Genomic DNA, 20,768 nt, shown 5'->3' with positions numbered 1-20,768 from the left:
GCTCAGAGTTTAGGAGGTGGGCCACTAACACTCAGTGGAATGACCCTGCACTTGAGTCTATTTGTGCAGGGTTTGTCTCCAAAGTTGCAGGATACTGTGGTGCAGTACGCCGCCCCCTGGTCGCTGGAGGCCGCCATGTCCCTTGCCATCCGGGTGGATAGACGCCTCAAGGAAAGACATATACAAAAAGTGCCCCCTGATGTCCTCGCTAGGGAGGACCCACCAGTGCGGCCGGAGGAACCCAGACAGCCCGGTGTTGTTGATACAAAAAAGGGGGTGTCTGTGGCTCGTCGTGGTGGGGGGGTATTCTTTTCCTGTGGGAAGCCTGGCCATTTTATGAGAGCCTGCCTAGTTCATGCCAAGTCTCCTGACGAACCTATGCAAGTAGGAGGAGCTAGTTTGTATTCGGAGCTGCCTACGGTTCGGGGAGTGGTGTCGGCATGTTTGTAGTGTGGGCAGACTGGTCATGGCCTGAAAGCTTGCCCATTGCATGCCAAATTATCTGTGCCATCTGAGGAGCTGCATTCCCCTGGTCGCTTGGAGGGAGGCGATCAGGGAGTATACATTTCCTTCATTTTGCCCTCCCAAGGTACCATGTCAGCAGAGGTCTTGGCTGGCAGGGAACCGGAGGTGATACCGGTGCTTGTGGACAGCGGAGCAGAAGTCAGTCTAGTGGATGCTCGCTTTGTCCAGACTCATGGTCTGATGCTAGCCCAACCTATTAGCGTCCAGGCCATAAACTCGGTTCCACTGAGCCAGGGGAGCTTGACCCAAGTCGTAGAGAAGATCCATCTACGTATAGGACATCATGAGGAGTCCTTGTCGTGCTACGTCTAGGAGGGATTGCCAGTACCTATTGTTTTAGGCCTCCCTTGGCTGAAAAGACATAACCTGGTAATAGATTGGTGGGCGAGGGAAGTGGTCAGCTGGGGGCAGTCATGTGAGGGCTGCTGCCTAGGAACTACTGTCTCTGCCGTCTCTCCTCAACGGACCCCTTCCTCTCTGGTGAGAGCAACAGATGTGCTGCAGGAGAGTAGGGGCAAGTCTCAACCCTCGCCATTGGCCAACCCTGGGAGGCGCAGACCTCGTGGTGGAAGGGGTTGGAGGGTGGTGTACCCCTTGGTGAAGTGCGGGGGTGTGAGTGTTGTGACACAGGGGGGCACCTCTGTTGTCAATCCCAGAAAGAGTTCTCCAAATGATGACAAACGAACAAGTGGCAATAAACGTTCAGGTCTGGACCTGTGTGTGAACGAGCATGTATGGGTGGCCACCAAAAAACATCCAGTGGAAGTGTGTTGTGGAGTGTTACCAGCTCATACCAAACATACACATACACCACTCGTTCCCCAGGTCAGCGCTTCGGAGATGTGTGGTGCCTCCAGAACATACGTTGCCAATTCCAGCGGGCTTGTTTCTTATCAACCTGACGTGCAGGTAGTTGCTGGGGTGAACTCTGGGTCTGGGCGTCTCCGCTGTGGGTGGTTCCCTGAAGAGGAGTGGTCTTGAGGGTCCAGAGGCCCCTCATTAAGGGGAGGGTACTGTCATGATCCATGCTGGATCAGGACTGATATAAAGCACAGGTAACCTTTTTTTTGTTTAAGCTGTGCTTAAGTTTGGTTTTTGCCCCCAGTAGCCATTAGGATTATTGCACTGTGGTGTCTTTTGTTCTAAATTTGCCCCCCGGTGGTGGGGAGCATCATTGCACTCTGGTTTCTTTAGTTAGTGCACATGATTATAATGCAGGTGTGATTGCTCTGGCTCTGCTGTAAAAGAGTCACAGGTGTTACAATGTTAGGCGTCGGGTCCCTGTCGCTGCACAGTGGGAATTCCAAGCCTTACTTCCAGCGGTCTCCCATTCCTTTCCAGTCGCAGAGGAGGTTGCTAAGCAAACTCGTCGGTCCCGGCGCTCTGCCCAGACCAGCTCTGTGGGTTTGGTTGCTGCTGCCACCTCTGGCGCAGCTATGGCAATGCATGCTGCTCAGCAGCGAGATTCTCCAGGGACTAAGTCCCCATGTTGGGCCACTGAGCATGCCCATGGAGTGATCTCCCATTGGAGATCAAGGGTCACGTGCTCAGGTCCTGCTCGTGTTCGGATTGGCCCATCCGAGAAGCCAGGAAGGTCCCGGATGCTCGCGGCTATAAAAGGTTCGCATGGCCGCTCGGCCATGCACTAGAATAGCCTGTATTTTCAGACTATAAGGAGTGAGTGGTGTATGCACGTATGAATGTCTCTGGTGACTGACTCATTATGAAACCCCTACCCTTGGTACGCATGTGTTGTGCAGCCTAGCCTGCTAGTGCCCAGACTTAGGCGTAGGTAGGTCAGAGTTGAGTCAGGCATTAGCCATCATCAGTGACTCGGCACGCCTCAGTGCCCCGTGCTCCACACTCCATAGTCAGCGTCTATAGTGGCGCTCGTGGCAGCAACGCCACGCGCTCAGTGGGCCTAGAAGGACTCTATCCCCTTGTCCTTGGGGTAGAGTTCTGTGGCCGCTTGCTGTGCGCTCTTTGGCCGGGCTCTGTGAGTTAAACAGGCTCCGGCATCCACGTTCAGCGGCTGTGCGGCTCTGTGAATTAACAGAGTCCGCTCCTGTTCACATTGGGTGACGTAACCCACGTGTGACTGTTTTTACGCCGCTCTATCCTTCCGCCATTACCTAGCAGCAGTGTACCACCTCTGCACAGTGGACCCCGGGCTGTGAACGCACCTACTATTATTTTATAATTTGGTGCGTTCCGCCAGTCCTATCAGTGTTGGTGATAGTGTTCATTTCAACCATCCTTGGTGGAGGATGGAGCTGGAGAGCGTTCCTTGCAGCACTGTCTTAGCCCTGGTGTGGAAGGAGTCAGAGGGGATATCCTTGTCGCTCTGACAGAGTTTGGTGTCAGCTATTCAGGAGGAGAGCTGCATTCTGGTGGTGGACTCTGTTGCTAGGAGCAAGTGCAACAGAGTAAAGCTAAGTGGTGTTTCCCTGTTTGTGTTTTTCCTTAGTGTGTATTAGTACAGCAGTGGGGCCAGTGCCTGCGCCACCCAGCTCCCTAGGAAGGGATAGGTGTAGGGTGTGCTAGGGTGACAGGTTCCTGATCGGTGCCCGGTGTGGAACCGGCATAGGGAACGTTAGGAGCGTTAGGGACACTGATTCAGGGGAGTGCAGGAGGTCTCCACGTCTCCTTTCCCTATCGCAGGGCCCACCGTTGTAACTGTTTCCCCTTTCCTCGTGTCCTGTTGTTGTAGTACCGGCCGGCTGGCCGTGTCACACAGGACAATATCACGTGCCGCGTCTTGTAGTTTCAGTTACCGGCCTGCGGGTCGCGTCACACAGGACGGGTCATCGTGACAGCCACCTAGGGCTCAAGGAAATCTTATCAGTCTTCCAACCCAATACACTGAACTGTTCTTCAGTGTCAAGCCCTCTATTCACAGTAGCAGCTTGTCAATGCAGTGAATTATATATATTATCAGTCTTACCAGCCGGGTCAGAACCAGAGGGCAACACAGAGCCAGAAGGCAGAGACCTAAACAGGAGTGTACAACTGAGGTCTAACCAGGAGGCAAAATCGGAAGACAATTAAGGTTAATTAGGTTAAATACATAAATTGATCCAAAGGATCAAATAAAAAAAAGGAAGTAACAAGCTGGGTCAGGTTTCAAAATAAGTATCAGCAATATTTTGCACCAGGAGATGTAATAACACTAATAATAGGCCAGAGAATGAGTGTATAAGGGAAAGACTGAAATAGGGCCCCGAGCACATGGATTGGTGTGTGTAGTGGCACGGTTGTTGGTAAGACAGCAAGATCTAATATACAGAATTAAACTATAATTACTGGAGGAGCTCAGAGTACACTGAAGTCCTAGAATGGCACCCAACATCAGTGACAGACGGTGCAGAACCGCGGCCAGGTAAATATGAGACACCTTCCCTCTCAGGTCACAGACAGCATGGGATGTTCCTTCGTCCTGCACTTTCCTCGTCTTCCTCACAATAACATTTTTCTCTGACCCTTCTGTTGTCTGTGTGCCAAGGAACAAGTCTGTGTAGTATGGAGGAGCAGTGTATTGTACAGTCATGTTTACATCACTCCATGTACCTAAATATATTCAACAAGTGATCACCAGACGTAAAATCAGGAGCAGTTTGAGATTTGACCTGAAGTGAATGTGGAATTTTCTGCAGATTTTGTTCTCAAGAGTTAAATCTGTGGCAAAAATCATCAGTTAAACCTGCAATATATTGTGGATGTGAAAACCTACAATGTGTGAACGAGGTTTTGTACAATTATGGTAGCGCTAGAATAGCGATGGGAAGTTGTCGCAGATTATTGCCACAGAATCAGCAGTGAAAATCCCACTGTGAATCTGCAACCTCTGATCAGGTCCTAAGGAGGAGCATGAAGAGACAGAAATGTAGACTGTACTCCTGTATATGTCATACTAATACACCACACAAATATCATCAGTGCAGCGGAGGAGACTAATGTGCGGCTGATACATGACGCTCTCAGTATAATCCACAGATCAGATTTATATTTCTGTTTTCTAACCAGAACCAGAGAAGTCCAGTGTCTGGGTCATCGCTGTGGTCGTAGCTGTGGTGGTCGTCGCTCTTCTCGGCATTGGTGGATTTTTCTTTTATAGAAGTAAGTGTCAGTAATCCCGCACTACTCATGATATATTCCGCTAAATAAACAGCAAAAGATGTGATAAATGTATTTGCCAAATTTTTCTTCCACACCCTTCAGTAAAGCGTACCTGTCATATCAGGTGACTGTTCAGAATAAGTGTCCTGTGAGTACATGAGGAATAATAGTATATCAATCAATTATATGACTTGTATCTTACATTTTCACCAGTTTCCGTCTGTGCAGACTTTGTCTCTACTTCTCAGTTATCTCTGAATTTTTAGGTGTAGATTAGCTGCAATGAAGTCTCCCATACACAGCACACACAGGAGAGATTTCTGTTCTTCTGTCTCTATATAGTAAATGTTCTGAAATAGAAGCAGCATGGAGGACATTATGCAGCTGTACTGAGCAGTGCAGCTGTGAATCCAGCACCATAGTGAGATACTTACTAAAAATCAGCAGCATTGCCCGGTTCTCCCTCACTCTGCTCCTCTCTTCGTCAAGAGGAAGCTGTAATCTGCTCCCTCAGTGAGTGTGCAGTTTGTCTTTGTCTTGAGCAGGATGGATTTTAGCAGTTCATCAGAGTCAATGCTGAGTTCAGAAGGCAGGGGACCACGCAGTGACGCCGGCAATGACGTTACATAGAACTGCCAAAAGCACCAGAAACCTTTTCAGTCGAGTCAAGTGAGGAAGAAGAGGGCACTTGGTATCTACCAGCAACCTCAACTGAACCACACCTTATAACACAAAGGGAACTGAATGACCTTGTTAGGGATTTGGATCTGCCAAGAGTATGGCTGAGCTCTTAGGTTACTGGCTACAGCAGTGGAATCTTATAGCGGGCGATGATGTTTGAATTTCTTTGTTCCGCAACTGCGCTAAAGATCTTGTCCAATACTTCTTCAAAGAGGGCGATCTTGTGGCATGCAACAACATCAAAAGTTTAATGGAAGCTGTGAAGATAAGTCATAATCAAGAGAAATGGAGACTCTTCATCAAGTCACCCAAAACAAGCCTAAAAGCCATCTTGCTGCATAATGGCAATGTGCTACCTTCAATTCCAGTTGGTTATGCCATCCACATCAAAGAAGGTCTATGACAACATGATACAGCTGTTGAGGTGCCTGAACAGTGACCAACATTTGTGGCCCCTCTGTGGAGACTTAAAGGTGAATTTGTTACCACCATTGCATATCACGTTGGGCCTAATGAAGACCTTTGTAAAGGCAATGGATAAAAAAGAAAAAGCATTCAAGTTTCTCTTTGATAAATTTCCAATGTTGAGTGAAGCAAAGAAAATGGAAGGAGTCTTTCTGGGAACTCAGATAAACTCCTCATCTTGAAGAAGCTTCTCAGTTTGTTGCAGGACCAGGAAAAGGCTGAAAGAGTAGCAATCGCATTAGTGGTAACTAATTTTTTTGGGATACGTAAGAGCAGAAAACTATAAAGAGTTGGTCGAAAATCTCCTCAAAACATATGAGGATCTTGGCTGCAACATGTCCTTAACCCCGATGCTTGTTTTCATCTTCTTGACCAGGACAAATTTTACAATTCTGACCACTGTCCCTTTATGTGGTTACAACTCTTGAACGCTTCCATGGATCAAAATGATTCTGAGATTGTTTTCTCGCGACATATTGTACTTCATGACACTAGTAACATTTCTTCGATGCGACTTGCGTTTATTTTTTAAAAGAAAAAACACGAAAATTTGCCAAAAATTTTGCAATTTTTCAAACTTTTAATTTTTGTGCCCTTAAATCAGAGAGTGATGTCACACAAAATAATAAATAACATTTCCCACAAGTCTACTTTATATCAGAACAATTTTCGAAACATTATTTTTTTTTTCCTGTTAGGAAGTTATAAGGGTTACAATTTCACCAGCGATCTCTCATTTTTCCAACAAAATTTACAAAACCATTATTTTAAGGGACCACATCATATTTGAAGTCACTTTGAGGGGTCTATATTACAGAAAATATCCAAAAGTGACACCATTCTAAAAAATTGCGCCCCTCAAGCTGTTGAAAAACCACGTTCAAGAAGTTTATTAACCCTTCAGGTGCTTCACAGGAATTAATGGAATGTGTAAGAAAAAAATAAACATTTAAAGGGAATCTGTCACCTACTTTTGGCGGGCTATTTAAATGAGGTCGGTCCAGTCCGAAGGGCGGTGTTTCCGATCTTTGCTGCCTCCCCATCCTTGGCCGCTTTTCGCAGTTTTTTCATGAATAGGTGTAGGTGTCCGCCATTTTTCGCGCGTGCGCTAAGCATTCTTGGCTCGCGCATGCTCAGTATGCTTTGCCGGTTAACTAAGCCCCGGAAGTATTTTGCTGTGTTCCAGGGCCTAATTAACCGGCGCATGTGCAGTCAGGCTTTTCGGCTTTGCCCGCAGTTGGGCAAAGCATACTGCGCGTTCGCGAGCCAAGAATGCTTAGCGCACGTGCGAAAAATGGCGGACACCTACACCTATTCATGAAAAAACAGCGGCCAAGGATGGGGAGGCAGCAAAGATCGGAAACACCGCCCATCAGACCGGACCGACCTCATTTAAATAGCCCGCCAAAAGTAGGTGACAGATTCCCTTTATCTTTTTTTCACAAAAATTTTACTTTGGACTCAATTTTTTTTTTATTTTCACAAGGGTAACAGGAAAAAATGGACTTTGTTGTGCAATTTCTCTTGAGTAAATCGATACCGTATATGTGGGAGAAAACTACTGTTTTGGTGCACAACAGGGTTCCGAAGGGAAGAAGTGCGATTTGACTTTGGAGAGTCCCTAATGTGCCTAAACAGTTGAAACCACTCACAAGTTACACCAATTTGGAAAGTAGATCCCTCAGGGAACTTATCTAGATGTGTGAGCACCATGAACCCCTAGATGCTTCACATAAGTTTAATTATAACGTTGAGCCGCGGAAAAAAAAAAATCAAATTTTTCCCACAAAAATGTTCTTTTAACCCCAATTTTTTTAATTTTCACAAGGGTAACAGGAGAAAATGCATAACGTTTGTTGTGCAATTTCTCCTGAGTATGCCAATACCCAAAATGTGGAGTAAAACTACTGTTTATGTGCACAACAGTGCTCGGAATGGAAAAAGCGCCATTTGACTTTTTGTATGCAGAATTTGCTGGAATCATTAGCGGATGTGATGTCGAGTTTGAGAGCCCCTGATGTGCCTAAATAGTGGAAACCCCCCACAAATGACCCCATTTTAAAAACTAGATCTCTCAAGTAACTCATCTAGATGTGTGGTGAGTATGTTGAACCCCCAGGTGCTTGATAGAAGTTTATATTGTTGCGTGATGGGAAACTGCTGGGGAAATCAGACATGGAAAAAGACTTAGGCATCTTAGTCAATAAGAAGCTAAATTGGAGTGCCCAGTGTCAGGCAGCTGCCACCAAAGCAAATAGGGTGATGGGATGCATTAGAAGAGGTCTGGGGACACGAGATGAAAACATAATTCTCCCTCTGTACAAATCACTCGTCAGACCACACTTGGAGGATTGTGTGCAGTTTTGGACGCCGGTGCTCAAGAAAGACATTACTGAACTTGAAAGGGTTCAACGGCGGGCTACTAAAGTGATAAATGGAGTTGGTTCACTACAATATCCAGAAAGGTTATCAAAATTAGGTCTATTTACTCTAGAAAAGAGAAGACTTAGGGGAGACCTAATATATATGTACAAGTATATCAGAGGGCAATACAGAGATCTCTCCAATGAACTGTTTGTACCAAGGACTGTGACAAGAACAAGGGGGCATTCTCTTCGTTTGGAGGAAAGACAATTTCACATAGAAGAGGGTTCTTCACAGTAAGAGCAGTGAGGCTCTGGAATTCTCTTCCTGAGGAAGTGGTGATGGCCAACTCACTGAATGAATTTAAGAAAGGAATGGATGCTTTTCTTGTGAGTAACAGTATAGAAGGTTACGAATAACAGAATATTATAGGTAGATGGTTGACCCAGCTTAGGGGAAGGAATTTTTTTCCCTATGGAGAAAATTGGCTTCTACTCTGCAGGTTTTTTTTGCCTTCCCCAGGATCAACAATGCAGAACAGCTGCACTAAAAATGGGCTGAACTGGATGGACATAAGGTCTTCCTTCAGCCTTCAGAACTATGTTATGTTAAAAGTAGCGGGGTTGATTGTTGTACAGCGATGTAACTTGACATAATCAGGCAAAAGGAGTGAACACTGCAGCCGTAAGTGTCTTTGCACAGTCAAATGTCTTGGTTGCTGAAGTGTCAGTATTGCTGCAACGTCATGCGGGCAAAAATATACATTTCATGTCCAAGAAAACGTTGGAGTTCAGCTTCATCTTTTGGAAAGGAAGGGAGCTGACAGCTATTTTTCTTTCTTCTGCGAGGTGTCTGGCACCCTGAAGGAGACAGTGACCCAAGAATATTATTTGACCAAGGCAGAATTGAAGTCTCGAGGCCGAAACCCGACAGTTCGGTGCCGCCAGATGCTTGAGGAGGCTAACAGTGGCAGCAATGGCTTCCTGCTCCGTCCGTGCACACAACAAAAAATCATCCACATACTGAAGCAGTGTAACCTGGGGGTGATCTAACTGCCAGGGCAAAAGACACTCGCTCATATTTTTTGAAAACTGGTTGGGACTGTTTTGGGCCCCTTGTGGCATAACTGTCCATGTTAACTGTCGTTCTTGATAAGTGAATGCAAACAGAAACTGGCAGTCTGGGTGTAACGGAATGCTAAAGAAGGCATTGGTAAGATCAATAACTGTAAACCAAGCAGCATCCTGGGGTATTTGGGACAAAAGAGTATGTGGATTAGGCATCACTGGAGTTTCCAGAACAGTAACTGCATTAACTGCCCGTAGATCTTGTACCAGCCGGTACACAGAGGGTTGGCCAGGTGGGGTCTTTTTCTTAACGGGAAACCAGGGCGTATTACATGGAGAAACATAGGGTACCAGAGCACCGTTATCAAGTAATGTTTGTATTTGTCCCTGGAGGCCCCGCTCCTGATCATGTTTCAAAGGGTATTGATAGACTTTGGGAAAAGGGGCACCAGGTTTGAGAAACACTTTTATTGGTTCTACAGGCATTTTCCCTATATCATTTGGCCCTTTTGACTAAAGTTTAGATGGTATCTCTGAGAGATATGGGGTGAGTTGTTGATCCTCAGGCAATATTGAGGGTGGATCTGGGCCTATCAGGGCCATCATAACTGTGGGAAGGGCATGCAGAATACAGATTTCCTCACTGTCTTTATCTGCATAGGGGTTATATAACGTAAGAACCATCTGACCATCATTTTGGATTTGTATTCTGGAGCGGAACTGTGATAATAAATCTGCCCCCAGTAAATTTACTGGACATGCGGGAGAGATTACGAACTGAGCAGTAACCTCAGGGAAGGGTCCCAAAGGGATGGGTTTTGTAAAAATATGTTTATTGGGCCTGCCATCTACTCCGATTAAAACAGCGGGGTATGACAATCTCTCTGAAAGTGTCCGAGTCGGCCACAGCGCCAGCATTGCAGACGAGAATTGGCACAGCGGATCTGGGAAGTAAGGTTCCCAGTCATAGGATTGGGAGAGATTTTGGAGTAGGATGCTGAATTTGTGTATGATTTGAGCGTGGGAGATGAGTTTGCTGTGTGTTCCGGAATGAGCTGTGTGTGTGCATCGGTCAAATTTTGTTTAAATGCAGATTGCACATTTTCTGTTAGTACAATAAACCTCATTTGAATCCAGAAATATAACTGAGTCCATCAGTTATTAGATATATGAAACTGAAATAGCTGTTGCAAAAACCAAAATTGTTATAAAGAAAAAAGGTTAACATTAATAAGGGTGCCCAAACTTTAACATATGACTGTAACTGCGGCTGCTGGCTTTTTTTTTTTCCCCTGCTGATATAGAGCGAGCTAGTTTCTTCTGAAAACTTTTTTTTTTCCCTACTATTAATGCATCGTCCAGAGTCTCTCTGGCACATTGCTCTGTCATTTTCTCACACCACAGTCACTTACATGCACCACAAAACATGCAGTCCTTGCCATAATAATAGACAATTTTCCTTCTTTAACATAGCAATAACAGAAAATCAGAATTCACTTCCTCTGTTCTTCCTAACACCTTCGTCACACAATTCATGTGCCAAACCACAAAATTCTTCTTTTGTTTCCACGGATTCTCTCCTTTAGAGCTAAATATCCTTATTTCAGTTGTGCACAGTACTGGAGCGGCCATTCTATCTGTTCCACAGGGTCTATCCCCCTCTGGGATGCCCAAAATTCAACACGGTACTCAGTAAAAGGAGGAGGGCGTCTCAGACTATCCCTCCAGGCACCTCTGGTGATATATATATATATACACCTGAGTTACGTATCCTACCCAATCTTCGATCACATCATCACGCCTGATACTAACAGTGATCAGGATTTCAGGATATTTTGACTATAAAGAGAGCCACAATCACTGGTCAATCCGGGGTGTCCGTCCCTTATGAGGTACGGTTCGAGCACTGGGCCCCCAACGGGACTGCACCTCGATTTCACCCATGAATCACCCCACCATGGGGACAAACCTCAGATCCTCTTTGCAGCAACAAGCACAGGAAAACCAAGCCAATGGTCAGTCTGGACAGTATAACTGCCAACTTACCGTGGTTGTCATGGGGGGTGATCAGTCCCAATTTTCCAGCACCTGTGTCCGGTCCGAGGGTCCTTTGTCTTCTTGTCCTCCGGGGGCAGAGGCGTCCCTGTTCGGGGGCCCCACGTTGGGCGCCAGCTGACAAGGTAGCTATTTAGGGAAGGCTAAATTAACCCTTCACGGTTGACCAAGTGATTTCCAAATTAATCCACAGGATGTTGCTAGCAACTGGGAATGACCAGACGGAGACGTAGCCTCTGTATGGGAGGATCAAGGCAGATCACTAACCCTGTTTATTATGCCACCTTTTTTATAGTATTTTGCTTAATTATGCAATGTACCCAGTTACCAATAGCATTGTCGTAATACATTTACTTTATAAGCCAATAGAATTGCAAGAAAATCGGAATATGTCCCTAGCTACGTGACGTAGAGAATAGAACAATAGCACAGTCTTCAGGGTCTCATATCATATCTTTTGCAGACTAGAACAGTCTGGTTTCATAACAGCTGCAAACTTTCACCTAGTTAAAAAATTTAACTCGTAAACAACAAAATGGCGTCGCAAGCACAAAAATGGAGGTCTGGAGAACAAGATGTCCCGTACATCTGAATACTGTACTTCACAAGTGTCCTTCCATATGTTATTTGTAGGGGCTCCTGACTGTATATCGTCTCCCCTCATCTCTCCCCCATTACACTATATTATTATTATATGTCACCAATGATAATGGCGTCTTCAGGTTTCTCTTCCTAATTCCATCTTCTCTGCTTATTTCAGGAAGAAAAGCCGGATACAAGGAGACCTCCAGTGAGTATTCTGCACATGTGGCTCTGATGAGATGTTTTGGCAGATTTGCTGTAAGGTCACAGCCAGAACCAAGGAAATACAGTACAGTGACGTCTTATGTCCCCAGATGGAGGGTCAATCTTACAGAACGACTCTCCATTCTGGATCATAGAGGATGGAGTCACAACTCGAGGACTACTGTCTATGAATTATTCTTGTGCCAGATCAGAAAACATGGCTGCTTATACCTAAATGCAGCACCAGACCGATCCACAGGTTGTATGCTATGGATTGGAGCTCAGCCTTACAATGCTTACTATAACGTAGTTGTGGACAAGGGTGGTGCCGAGTCAGGAAGAAAGTAGTCGTGTCCTACTAATCCTATACATCCCCTTTGGGTATACATTATAGTTGTGTAACATGTAAGCTCTTTGCTTTGCACAAAATGAGGAGATAAAGTGCTGGGATTGCACTCTCTCCGGTGCCTGAAGATGCGGCGGGAGCTTTATATGCTGCGGACGGCACGGACACAACCGGTCCCAGTGTCATCACAGTGACTTACATGTACGTCCTGACGCAGCAGGTTACACCCCATGAGGACAGATACGGGCGATATTTTGACTGTTAAGCGCTCTCTGGGTGAAAGGAAACCACAATAATTTTCGAGTGAACCTTGAAACTGCTGCACATGAATGAAGAAAACATGAAAAACTAAAAATCAACCCAAAACCAGTAAAGAGAAGGTTTCCCGGTGTTTCTCCACCTTCTACTCACATTTCATCTGTGACATCTTATAAATCTGCGGGATTTTGCTATAAATCATTTCCTATTTTCACAGCTTGGGACTCATCCTCCGACTCCAGTAATCCGGCCAACTCCTAATGGTGAGTGGTGATGTCTTCTGTAAATGCTGCCGCCGTGCAATGAAGGGAGAATTAGGAGGAACTTACTGGGGTAAAGATTAACTTTTGAGAAACATTTCCCACTAATGATATAAAACATAGCTCATGTGGAAACAATGAAAGACAAACTCCAATATAATCATTTATATATTAGTTGCGCTTGATGCCATATTAAACAAACCCCATCCACAAATTACTTTCAGAAAACCTAAATAATGATTAACAAAAAATAGACGAGACACACACACACATAAAGGGGTGGGAAAAGGAATATTATTATTATTATTTTGAGCCAAGAAGTAATCCCAAGGGGCACAGATAACCTCAAATCTGTCGACCTTCACATTTATTAAAGCTGTCATGTGCTCCATTCTGCGGATATCAACTATTCTATTGACTAGGTTTTGGTAAGAGGGAGGAGTTATCTGTTTTCATTGGAGAGCAATCAAACACCAAGCTGCAGTTAGAATATGCAATAATAATTTTGATGAGTTCTTCCCCATCCCTCTAGAAACATTTAGTAGATAGCAGGATCCAGTCCAACATCCATAAAAAGAACCTTTTGTATTGAGGATTTCACCAATCCGTAGAATCTCACCAATTCGCAGAATTCCACCACCCCAGGGCAAGACCAAAAGATGTGACATTGAGAGCCAGATGATGAACCAAAGCGCCAGCATATAATCAAAAACTGAGAGTTCAGTTTGTGGAGGACTTTTGGAGTATGGTGCGAAAACATCAAAATCTTATACTGGTTTTCTTTGTACAAAGTACAGTACAATTAGAAGATTTCGCTGCTTTATCCTAAATGCCTTGCCAACACTGGGGAGACAGCTCCTTCCCAAGGAGAGTGTCACAACTCTGTTATTGTGTTGGGTGTCCCGGTACCAGGGGCTCCTTCCCTGTACCTAACGTTAAGGGCGCCCTAATTCGCCATATTCCCTGGATTATTTCTGATGGTGAAGATGCCAGGGCCATGTGTTGTGAGCTCATCTGTTCATTCACCTTTTGTGTCCGAGGATCTCCCTCTTCTGGTGAAGGAAGGTAGTGAGGCTGATTTGGATGAAAGAAACCAAACACCTGATCAGGTGGATTGTGACTGGGTAACAGGAACTTCAGACTGGATATAAGGCAGCCGACGCCCTTCTGAGTGGCTGGTGATTTCTCTGCTGGATTCTTGGAGACCAGTCTGATTCCTGCTTCCCAAAGATAAATTTTTGCTCTGCTGTTGAACTTATTAGTTTTGGTTTTGTTTACCTTGTTTTTTGAGTTCAGCCATCCCCGGCTGGGGGTGTGCTGGATTCTTATTCCTTGATCAGTGTTCTCTTTTGCTCTGCTTTCAGAATATTCTGAGTGCTGATATAGGGTTTGAAGTCTAGTGACTTCAGGGTCCTTTTTGCTTATCAGTTGTGTTGGTAATATTTTTAGCAGGGTTTTCTCGGATTGCAGACAGCAGCTTTTCTGTCCTGTCCTTTTTAGTTAGCTTGGGCCCCATCGTTTGCTCAACCTATCTTTCTATCTGTGTTAGTGTTTTCATCTTGCTTCACCGTCATTATATGTTGGGGGCTGCCTATTGCTTTGGGGTCTGCTCTGGGGCAGTCAGTTTTTCCCTTTTCTCTCTTTAGGCTTATTTAGGTCTCCGGCTGTGACGAGGTGTCTAGGATCACCGTAGGAACACTCCACGGCTACTGCTAGTTGTGTGATAGGATTAGGGGTCTGCAATCCGCTAGTTTCCAACCTCTCTGATTTTCTGGGCTGAGCTTGTGTTTTGTTTTTTCCTCCTCGGTGACTCAATCATAACAGCCATGTACCTTGCCTTAGCTCCTGAATCAGCCCTCAGTCTGTACCCTTCCCCCACCCAGGGAAGAGGGGAGTTGTAGTGTACCGTAATACACAAGGTAATACTAACAGGGGTAACGAAAAATACCAAACTTACAAATATACTTACACATATAACGAAGGAATGCACCAGGTGATGGAGGATGGGGTTAAACCAAAGTAGGAGAAGAAAGGGAATTATCACACACTCAAGACCTAGCAACAGTCACAGATAAATCCACCAAACGCCTTCTCCAATAACCACCAACAACCTCCAGCCATGCAGCATATGTTACTCTGACAATGAGTGTTAGCCAGGGCCCAGATTATGTAGGAGAAGGGAGTGGCTAACAGTGCACAACTGAGAGCCTTAATGCAGGAAAGCTTCCAGGAGCTCTCAGCTGAGCAGATTAACCCCTGCACCATTTAATATGAAGGTGGAGCGCTTCTAGTCAGTGCAGGAGTAGGATTAATCAGATGCTGCAGTCTTCTGGATCCTCTCTGTCGTGGTAAACCCATGACAGAGAGATTCCCATTTAATCATATAAGGGTGTTTCAATGGAGGATCCATCTAAGGAGAATTTATGATCCTTTAAATATCTGATATCAACCCTTTCGTTGACAAGCCCCTTGTACATATCTTCTCAAGCTCGATTGGTTGAGAAACACTTACTGACCCGTATAGTGAAAACGCTAGATGTTTGATCTGCATATATTGGAAAAACTCTCTATAGGTTAGAGAGAAATTAGATTGAATAGAATAAATAAAAGCACCTCCAATATGTCCCTTAACCAAATCTGCATATCTGAATAGACCCGCCGAAATCCACAGATGGCCCAATGTTGAATGTAAGATATTTGGGATCAAAGGTTGATAAACAAAAGAAATCATTGGGAAACTAGGAGAGGCCAGACCAAAACGCTTTACACATGAGAGCCAAACCTCTCCCGTAAACTGCCTAGGGCCCAATAGAGTAAATTATATCTTAATAGGTTCCAGAGCAGGGAGTTCGGGTGAATAGGCGCCAACCACAATTTTTCTATTTCAGTCCATTTATTGTAATCCCATAACAAAGCCCACAATGGGATCCTTCTTAAGTGAGCCGCTCAATAATATTTTATGATATGCGGGACTGATAAACCTCCTTGTGATCTATGGGAAATGAGAACTTATTTGGAAATTTTATGTCGCCTGTCATACCAAATAAATCTCATAATGGCGACTTGAAGGAACCTAAGTTGCCCAAGAAGGACTTTGAGAGGTAGAGTCTCAAAATAGTACATAGATTTGGGAAAAAGAGACATTTTAACTGAGGTTATACAGCCCAATAAGTGAAAGTGAAATCGGCATCCATTTATTCAGTAATCTATTCAGTTTTCCAAAGAGAGATGGGTAATTGTTATTACATAGATTATTATAGGAAGAGGACAAATTAACCCCCAAATATTTAAAGGGAACCTGTCAGCAGGATTGTGCTCAGTAACCTAAAGACAGTGTCAGGTCGGCGCCGTTACACTGATTACAATGATACCTTGGTTGATGAGATCCGTCTTGTGGTTGTTGTTTAATCTTTATTTGTAGTTTTCAGTTAATGAGATTCTCGTGTTCCGGGGCGGCCTGTTGCCAGGGCTGTGATTGATCTGTGGGCGGGGCTGTTGGCGGCCTGTGGGCGGGGCTGTGGGTGGGCTTTATGTGGTGCTCTGCTTACATATTTATCAGTATGGCTTATTACAGGTCACTGATCCCTCACTGACCTGCCCCCTATTTTACACACTGCATATCTTATTGTTTTAAAAAAAAAAAAAAAAAATTACATTCATCATGCGGGCAGCGGCGCCTGTGCTGTAGCATGACACAATCTATAATATCTAGATTTTCATTTCATTTTGTCAAATAAATTTCTTGAGGAAAAAAAAAATTATCTTAATCAAAATAGTGGCCGTGCCTGCGCAGTGGCATTTTTTGGCTTGCTGATAGATGCTATTGCGCAGGCGCTGCTGCCATTTTGCTAGAGAAGATTTTTTTGGCTGCATCAAAATAGCGGTGGTGCCTGCGCAGTAGCATCTATCGGCGAGCCAATTTTTGCTAGCCAAATTGTCACTTCTTTTAAGCACTGTAGGCTTCAATTGCCGTGAAGTTGTTTAACCACTTATTGACCGAGCCAAAATTACACAATTGTGCAAAATTTTGCATTTTCAAACGTTTAATTTTTATGCCCTTAAATCAGAGACATGTCACACAAAACCGTTAATAAATAACATTTTCCACATGTCGACCTTACAACAGGACTATTTTTTAAACAAAAATTTTTTTTCGTTAGGACGTTAAAAGTTGGCCAGCGATTTCTCATTTTTCCAACAAAATTTACAAAACCTTTTTTTTTAGGCACCACATCACATTTGAGCTGACTTTGAGGGGTGTACATGACGGAAAATACCCGAAACATGACACTATTTTAAAAACTGCACCCCTCAAGGTACTCAAAACCAAAACTACTAAATCTCCAATACAAACTAAATGTCAGCGGTTGAGCCAACGAAAAAACTACCCCAAAAAACACGCTTCAGGAAAAAAAAAAGCATTGGTGCCTTCGTCTTGGAAAACATGCGGGTTTCATGACATCTAAAAGGATTTTGTGGACAAGTACCCTTATGGTCATGTGCCGACTCGCTTCTCTTCCATTTTTTCTCAATGATAGGGGATTTCACTGAACATTGAGTGAATTAGGAAGAGCAGCTCGTTGGCACCTGACTAAGTGTGCAAATCGCATGTGAGTGTCAAACTGAACTTATGTCCTGGACGCAGGAAAACCTAGATGCGCCTCTAACCCCCGGTGTCAAAACCAGATGCAGAACCGTAGAGAATAAAGCTTTTTAGATTCTGTCGCCTCTCACTTTCTGGCGTAGTAAAGCTCATGTAGTGACATATACATATATTACTGGTACTTTCCCCCATTATAGAAGGTGATGGAGCATTTAGGGCATTATTAGACCGGAGTAATGACCTCTAATGGGAACGGTTTGTACTTTTTGTCATTACAGAGCCGGACGAGAGACGTCTTCTGCCTCCATCCTTGCGGACTGAAGAATCTCACCTTTTATCTGTTATTACCTAACTTTATTTTGTGTAAGGCTATGTGCACATGTTGCGGATTGTAAGCGTTTTTTCACCGCAAAAACTCTTACATAACACAACCCATTGAATTCAATGGCATAAAAATACGCAGCATGCTCATTCTTCACGATTCCGCCCACATAGGAATGCATTGTTCCGCTTACTTTCCGCATGTGGCTGTGCCCACCATGCGCAAAGTAAGCGAATCACGTGCGGATGGTACCCAGGGTCTGGAGGAGAGGAGACTGTTCTCCATGCCCTGGGTACCATATCCCTGTTAAAATAAAAAATCGTGATATTCTCACTTTCCGGCGTTCCCCGCAGCGTTCCCAGGCCTCAGCGATGCTCCCGGCAAGTCCCGTTCCCAGTGATGCCTTACGACAATGACCTGTGATGACGTAGTGGTCTCGCGTGATGCTACGTCATCTGGGGTCATTGTCGCAAGGCATCACTGGGAACGGGAGTTGCCGGGAGCATCGCGAGGATCAGGAAGGCTGCGGGGGCTGCCGGAAGATGAGAATATCATGATTTTTTAAAAATATTTTTAACATTATATCTTTGTACTACTGATGCCGCATAGGCAGCCTCAATAGTAAAAAGTTGATCACACTCGTCAAACACTATGTTGAGAAGTGTGACCAACCTGTCAATCACTTTCCAAGCGATGCTACAGATCACTTGGAAAACGCTAGCATTCTGCAACCTAATTATGCTTACAAAACGCTAGTTTTTTGTGGGAATTCTACATGCGTATTTCCCACGGCAGGGAGTTGCGGATTTGCCGCGGAAACTCCACACGTGTGCACACAGCCTAAATGTAGAGAAACCGCTGATCTATCGGCTTAATCTGCTGTTGTACTTAAGGATCGCTATTACACCTGCAGGTTTGTGGCTATTGTGATATTAGGAATCCGCAAATTATTTTTGAGTCCAGTGTATTTAGGAGTGTGCTCTGCCCGCCTCTACCCGCTCTCACATCGGTAATTGACATGCTGCATATTAATCCAATAGTTGGGCTTTATGGGGATATAATAAATGATTTAAACATTAAAAAAAAGCTCCCAAAGTTTAGTTACTCTCCAATAAGTTTTATGAAGTCATGTTTGCAGCTTTACAGCTTATATGTCCATGTAGTGCACTTTCATGTTCTTGTACCTTATTTGTTTGGTAGCGTACAGCCTGTGCACTAGAGCTCTATGAAAAATAGCCAAGGATAAAGGCCAGTACGTAAAATGCTCACTAAAGAAAATCCCACACAGAGCTGTGCAGTGAAAAACTAGCCATGGAGCCATAGTGATGAATAAAAAAGCCCTCACATACTAATACATTATCGCACTGCCGCAAACCTGGGTGAGCATTTCTCTGAAAAGTATATATATGATGGAGTGCAGGTGGTGGGGGGTTGTGAACAATTTTCATGTGGGCTTTTCCCTGTGAGATTATGATGGAGTGCAGGTGGTGGGGGGTTGTGAACAATTTTCATGTGGGCTTTTCCCTGTGAGATTATGATGGAGTGCAGGTGGTGGGGGGTTGTGAACAATTTTCATGTGGGCTTTTCCCTGTGAGATTATGATGGAGTGCAGGTGGTGGGGGGTTGTGAACAATTTTCATGTGGGCTTTTCCCTGTGAGATTATGATGGAGTGCAGGTGGTGGGGGGTTGTGAACAATTTTCATGTGGGCTTTTCCCTGTGAGATTATGATGGAGTGCAGGTGGTGGGGGGTTGTGAACAATTTTCATGTGGGCTTTTCCCTGTGAGATTATGATGGAGTGCAGGTGGTGGGGGGTTGTGAACAATTTTCATGTGGGCTTTTCCCTGTGAGATTATGATGGAGTGCAGGTGGTGGGGGGTTGTGAACAATTTTCATGTGGGCTTTTCCCTGTGAGATTATGATGGAGTGCAGGTGGTGGGGGGTTGTGAACAATTTTCATGTGGGCTTTTCCCTGTGAGATTATGATGGAGTGCAGGTGGTGGGGGGTTGTGAACAATTTTCATGTGGGCTTTTCCCTGTGAGATTATGATGGAGTGCAGGTGGTGGGGGGTTGTGAACAATTTTCATGTGGGCTTTTCCCTGTGAGATTATGATGGAGTGCAGGTGGTGGGGGGTTGTGAACAATTTTCATGTGGGCTTTTCCCTGTGAGATTATGATGGAGTGCAGGTGGTGGGGGGTTGTGAACAATTTTCATGTGGGCTTTTCCCTGTGAGATTATGATGGAGTGCAGGTGGTGGGGGGTTGTGAACAATTTTCATGTGGGCTTTTCCCTGTGAGATTATTTCTGCACTTTACTACATTGCTTTATTGACTTTGAAGGGGGTGTAGTCCTTCATGTGGCCTTACTGACACTTATATTAATGTAAATTACGACACCTCAGGTTTCAATGATCTTTCTTAGGCCCCGTTCACACCTCCATGTTTCCGAGTGTGACATCCATGTGCGGAATAAAATGCCGAATAGAAAGGAAAGATTTTAATGTGTTAAAGATGTGTAACGATATAAATAAATATCCAAGAGATATGTAATTAGTGCCTTGGGTGTGTTGCTTACTGTACAAGTATTTTCCTAATAAATAAATTTAAAAAAGTGTGGTCCCCTTCATTTTTCGTAACCAGCTGTTAAATAGACATATCTAATTTATACTTACCTTGTAATGTCTTCACATTCTGTTCCGTCCAAATGTGTCCGGATCCCAGAATTCCAAGCGGCGGAAGTTCACCGACCGCCATATTGGGACACCCAAGTGATGGGTGTCTCAATATGGAAAATGCTGGTGGTCATTTTAACACAGAGGGAGCGGTGAGTGCACATAGGAAATAGGACACACAGGGGGGAGGACAGCTCATATGAGAGAACACATGAGGAAAGAAGACAGCACAGTGGTGGAGAGAGAG

General features: G+C 44.6%; 1 protein-coding gene across 2 annotated transcripts in view; it reads left to right on the top strand.

Moving 5' to 3' along the window:
- The window catches only part of LOC141048392 (class I histocompatibility antigen, F10 alpha chain-like), a 168,446-nt gene extending 148,047 nt beyond the window's left edge, over positions 1-20,399 (top strand). The window contains exons 5-8 of one of the 2 annotated variants that reach the window (XM_073543911.1): positions 4,549-4,641; positions 12,034-12,063; positions 12,881-12,926; positions 17,805-20,399. In XM_073543911.1, the coding sequence (XP_073400012.1) occupies positions 4,549-4,641; positions 12,034-12,063; positions 12,881-12,924 (167 nt within the window). In that variant the 3' untranslated portion in view covers positions 12,925-12,926; positions 17,805-20,399. The remainder of the gene's footprint in view (positions 1-4,548; positions 4,642-12,033; positions 12,064-12,880; positions 12,927-17,804) is intronic. The other variant, XM_073543912.1, reaches the window with a different exon arrangement.
- Positions 20,400-20,768: the final 369 nt, after the last annotated feature.

Source organism: Dendrobates tinctorius, unplaced genomic scaffold (assembly GCF_039654945.1).
Source record: "Dendrobates tinctorius isolate UK_male_01 unplaced genomic scaffold, ASM3965494v1 ptg000135l, whole genome shotgun sequence".
Classification (NCBI taxonomy): Eukaryota; Metazoa; Chordata; class Amphibia; order Anura; family Dendrobatidae; genus Dendrobates; species Dendrobates tinctorius.
Note: the sequence above shows the minus strand (reverse complement) of the source record. Positions and strands in the feature narration are given on the sequence as shown.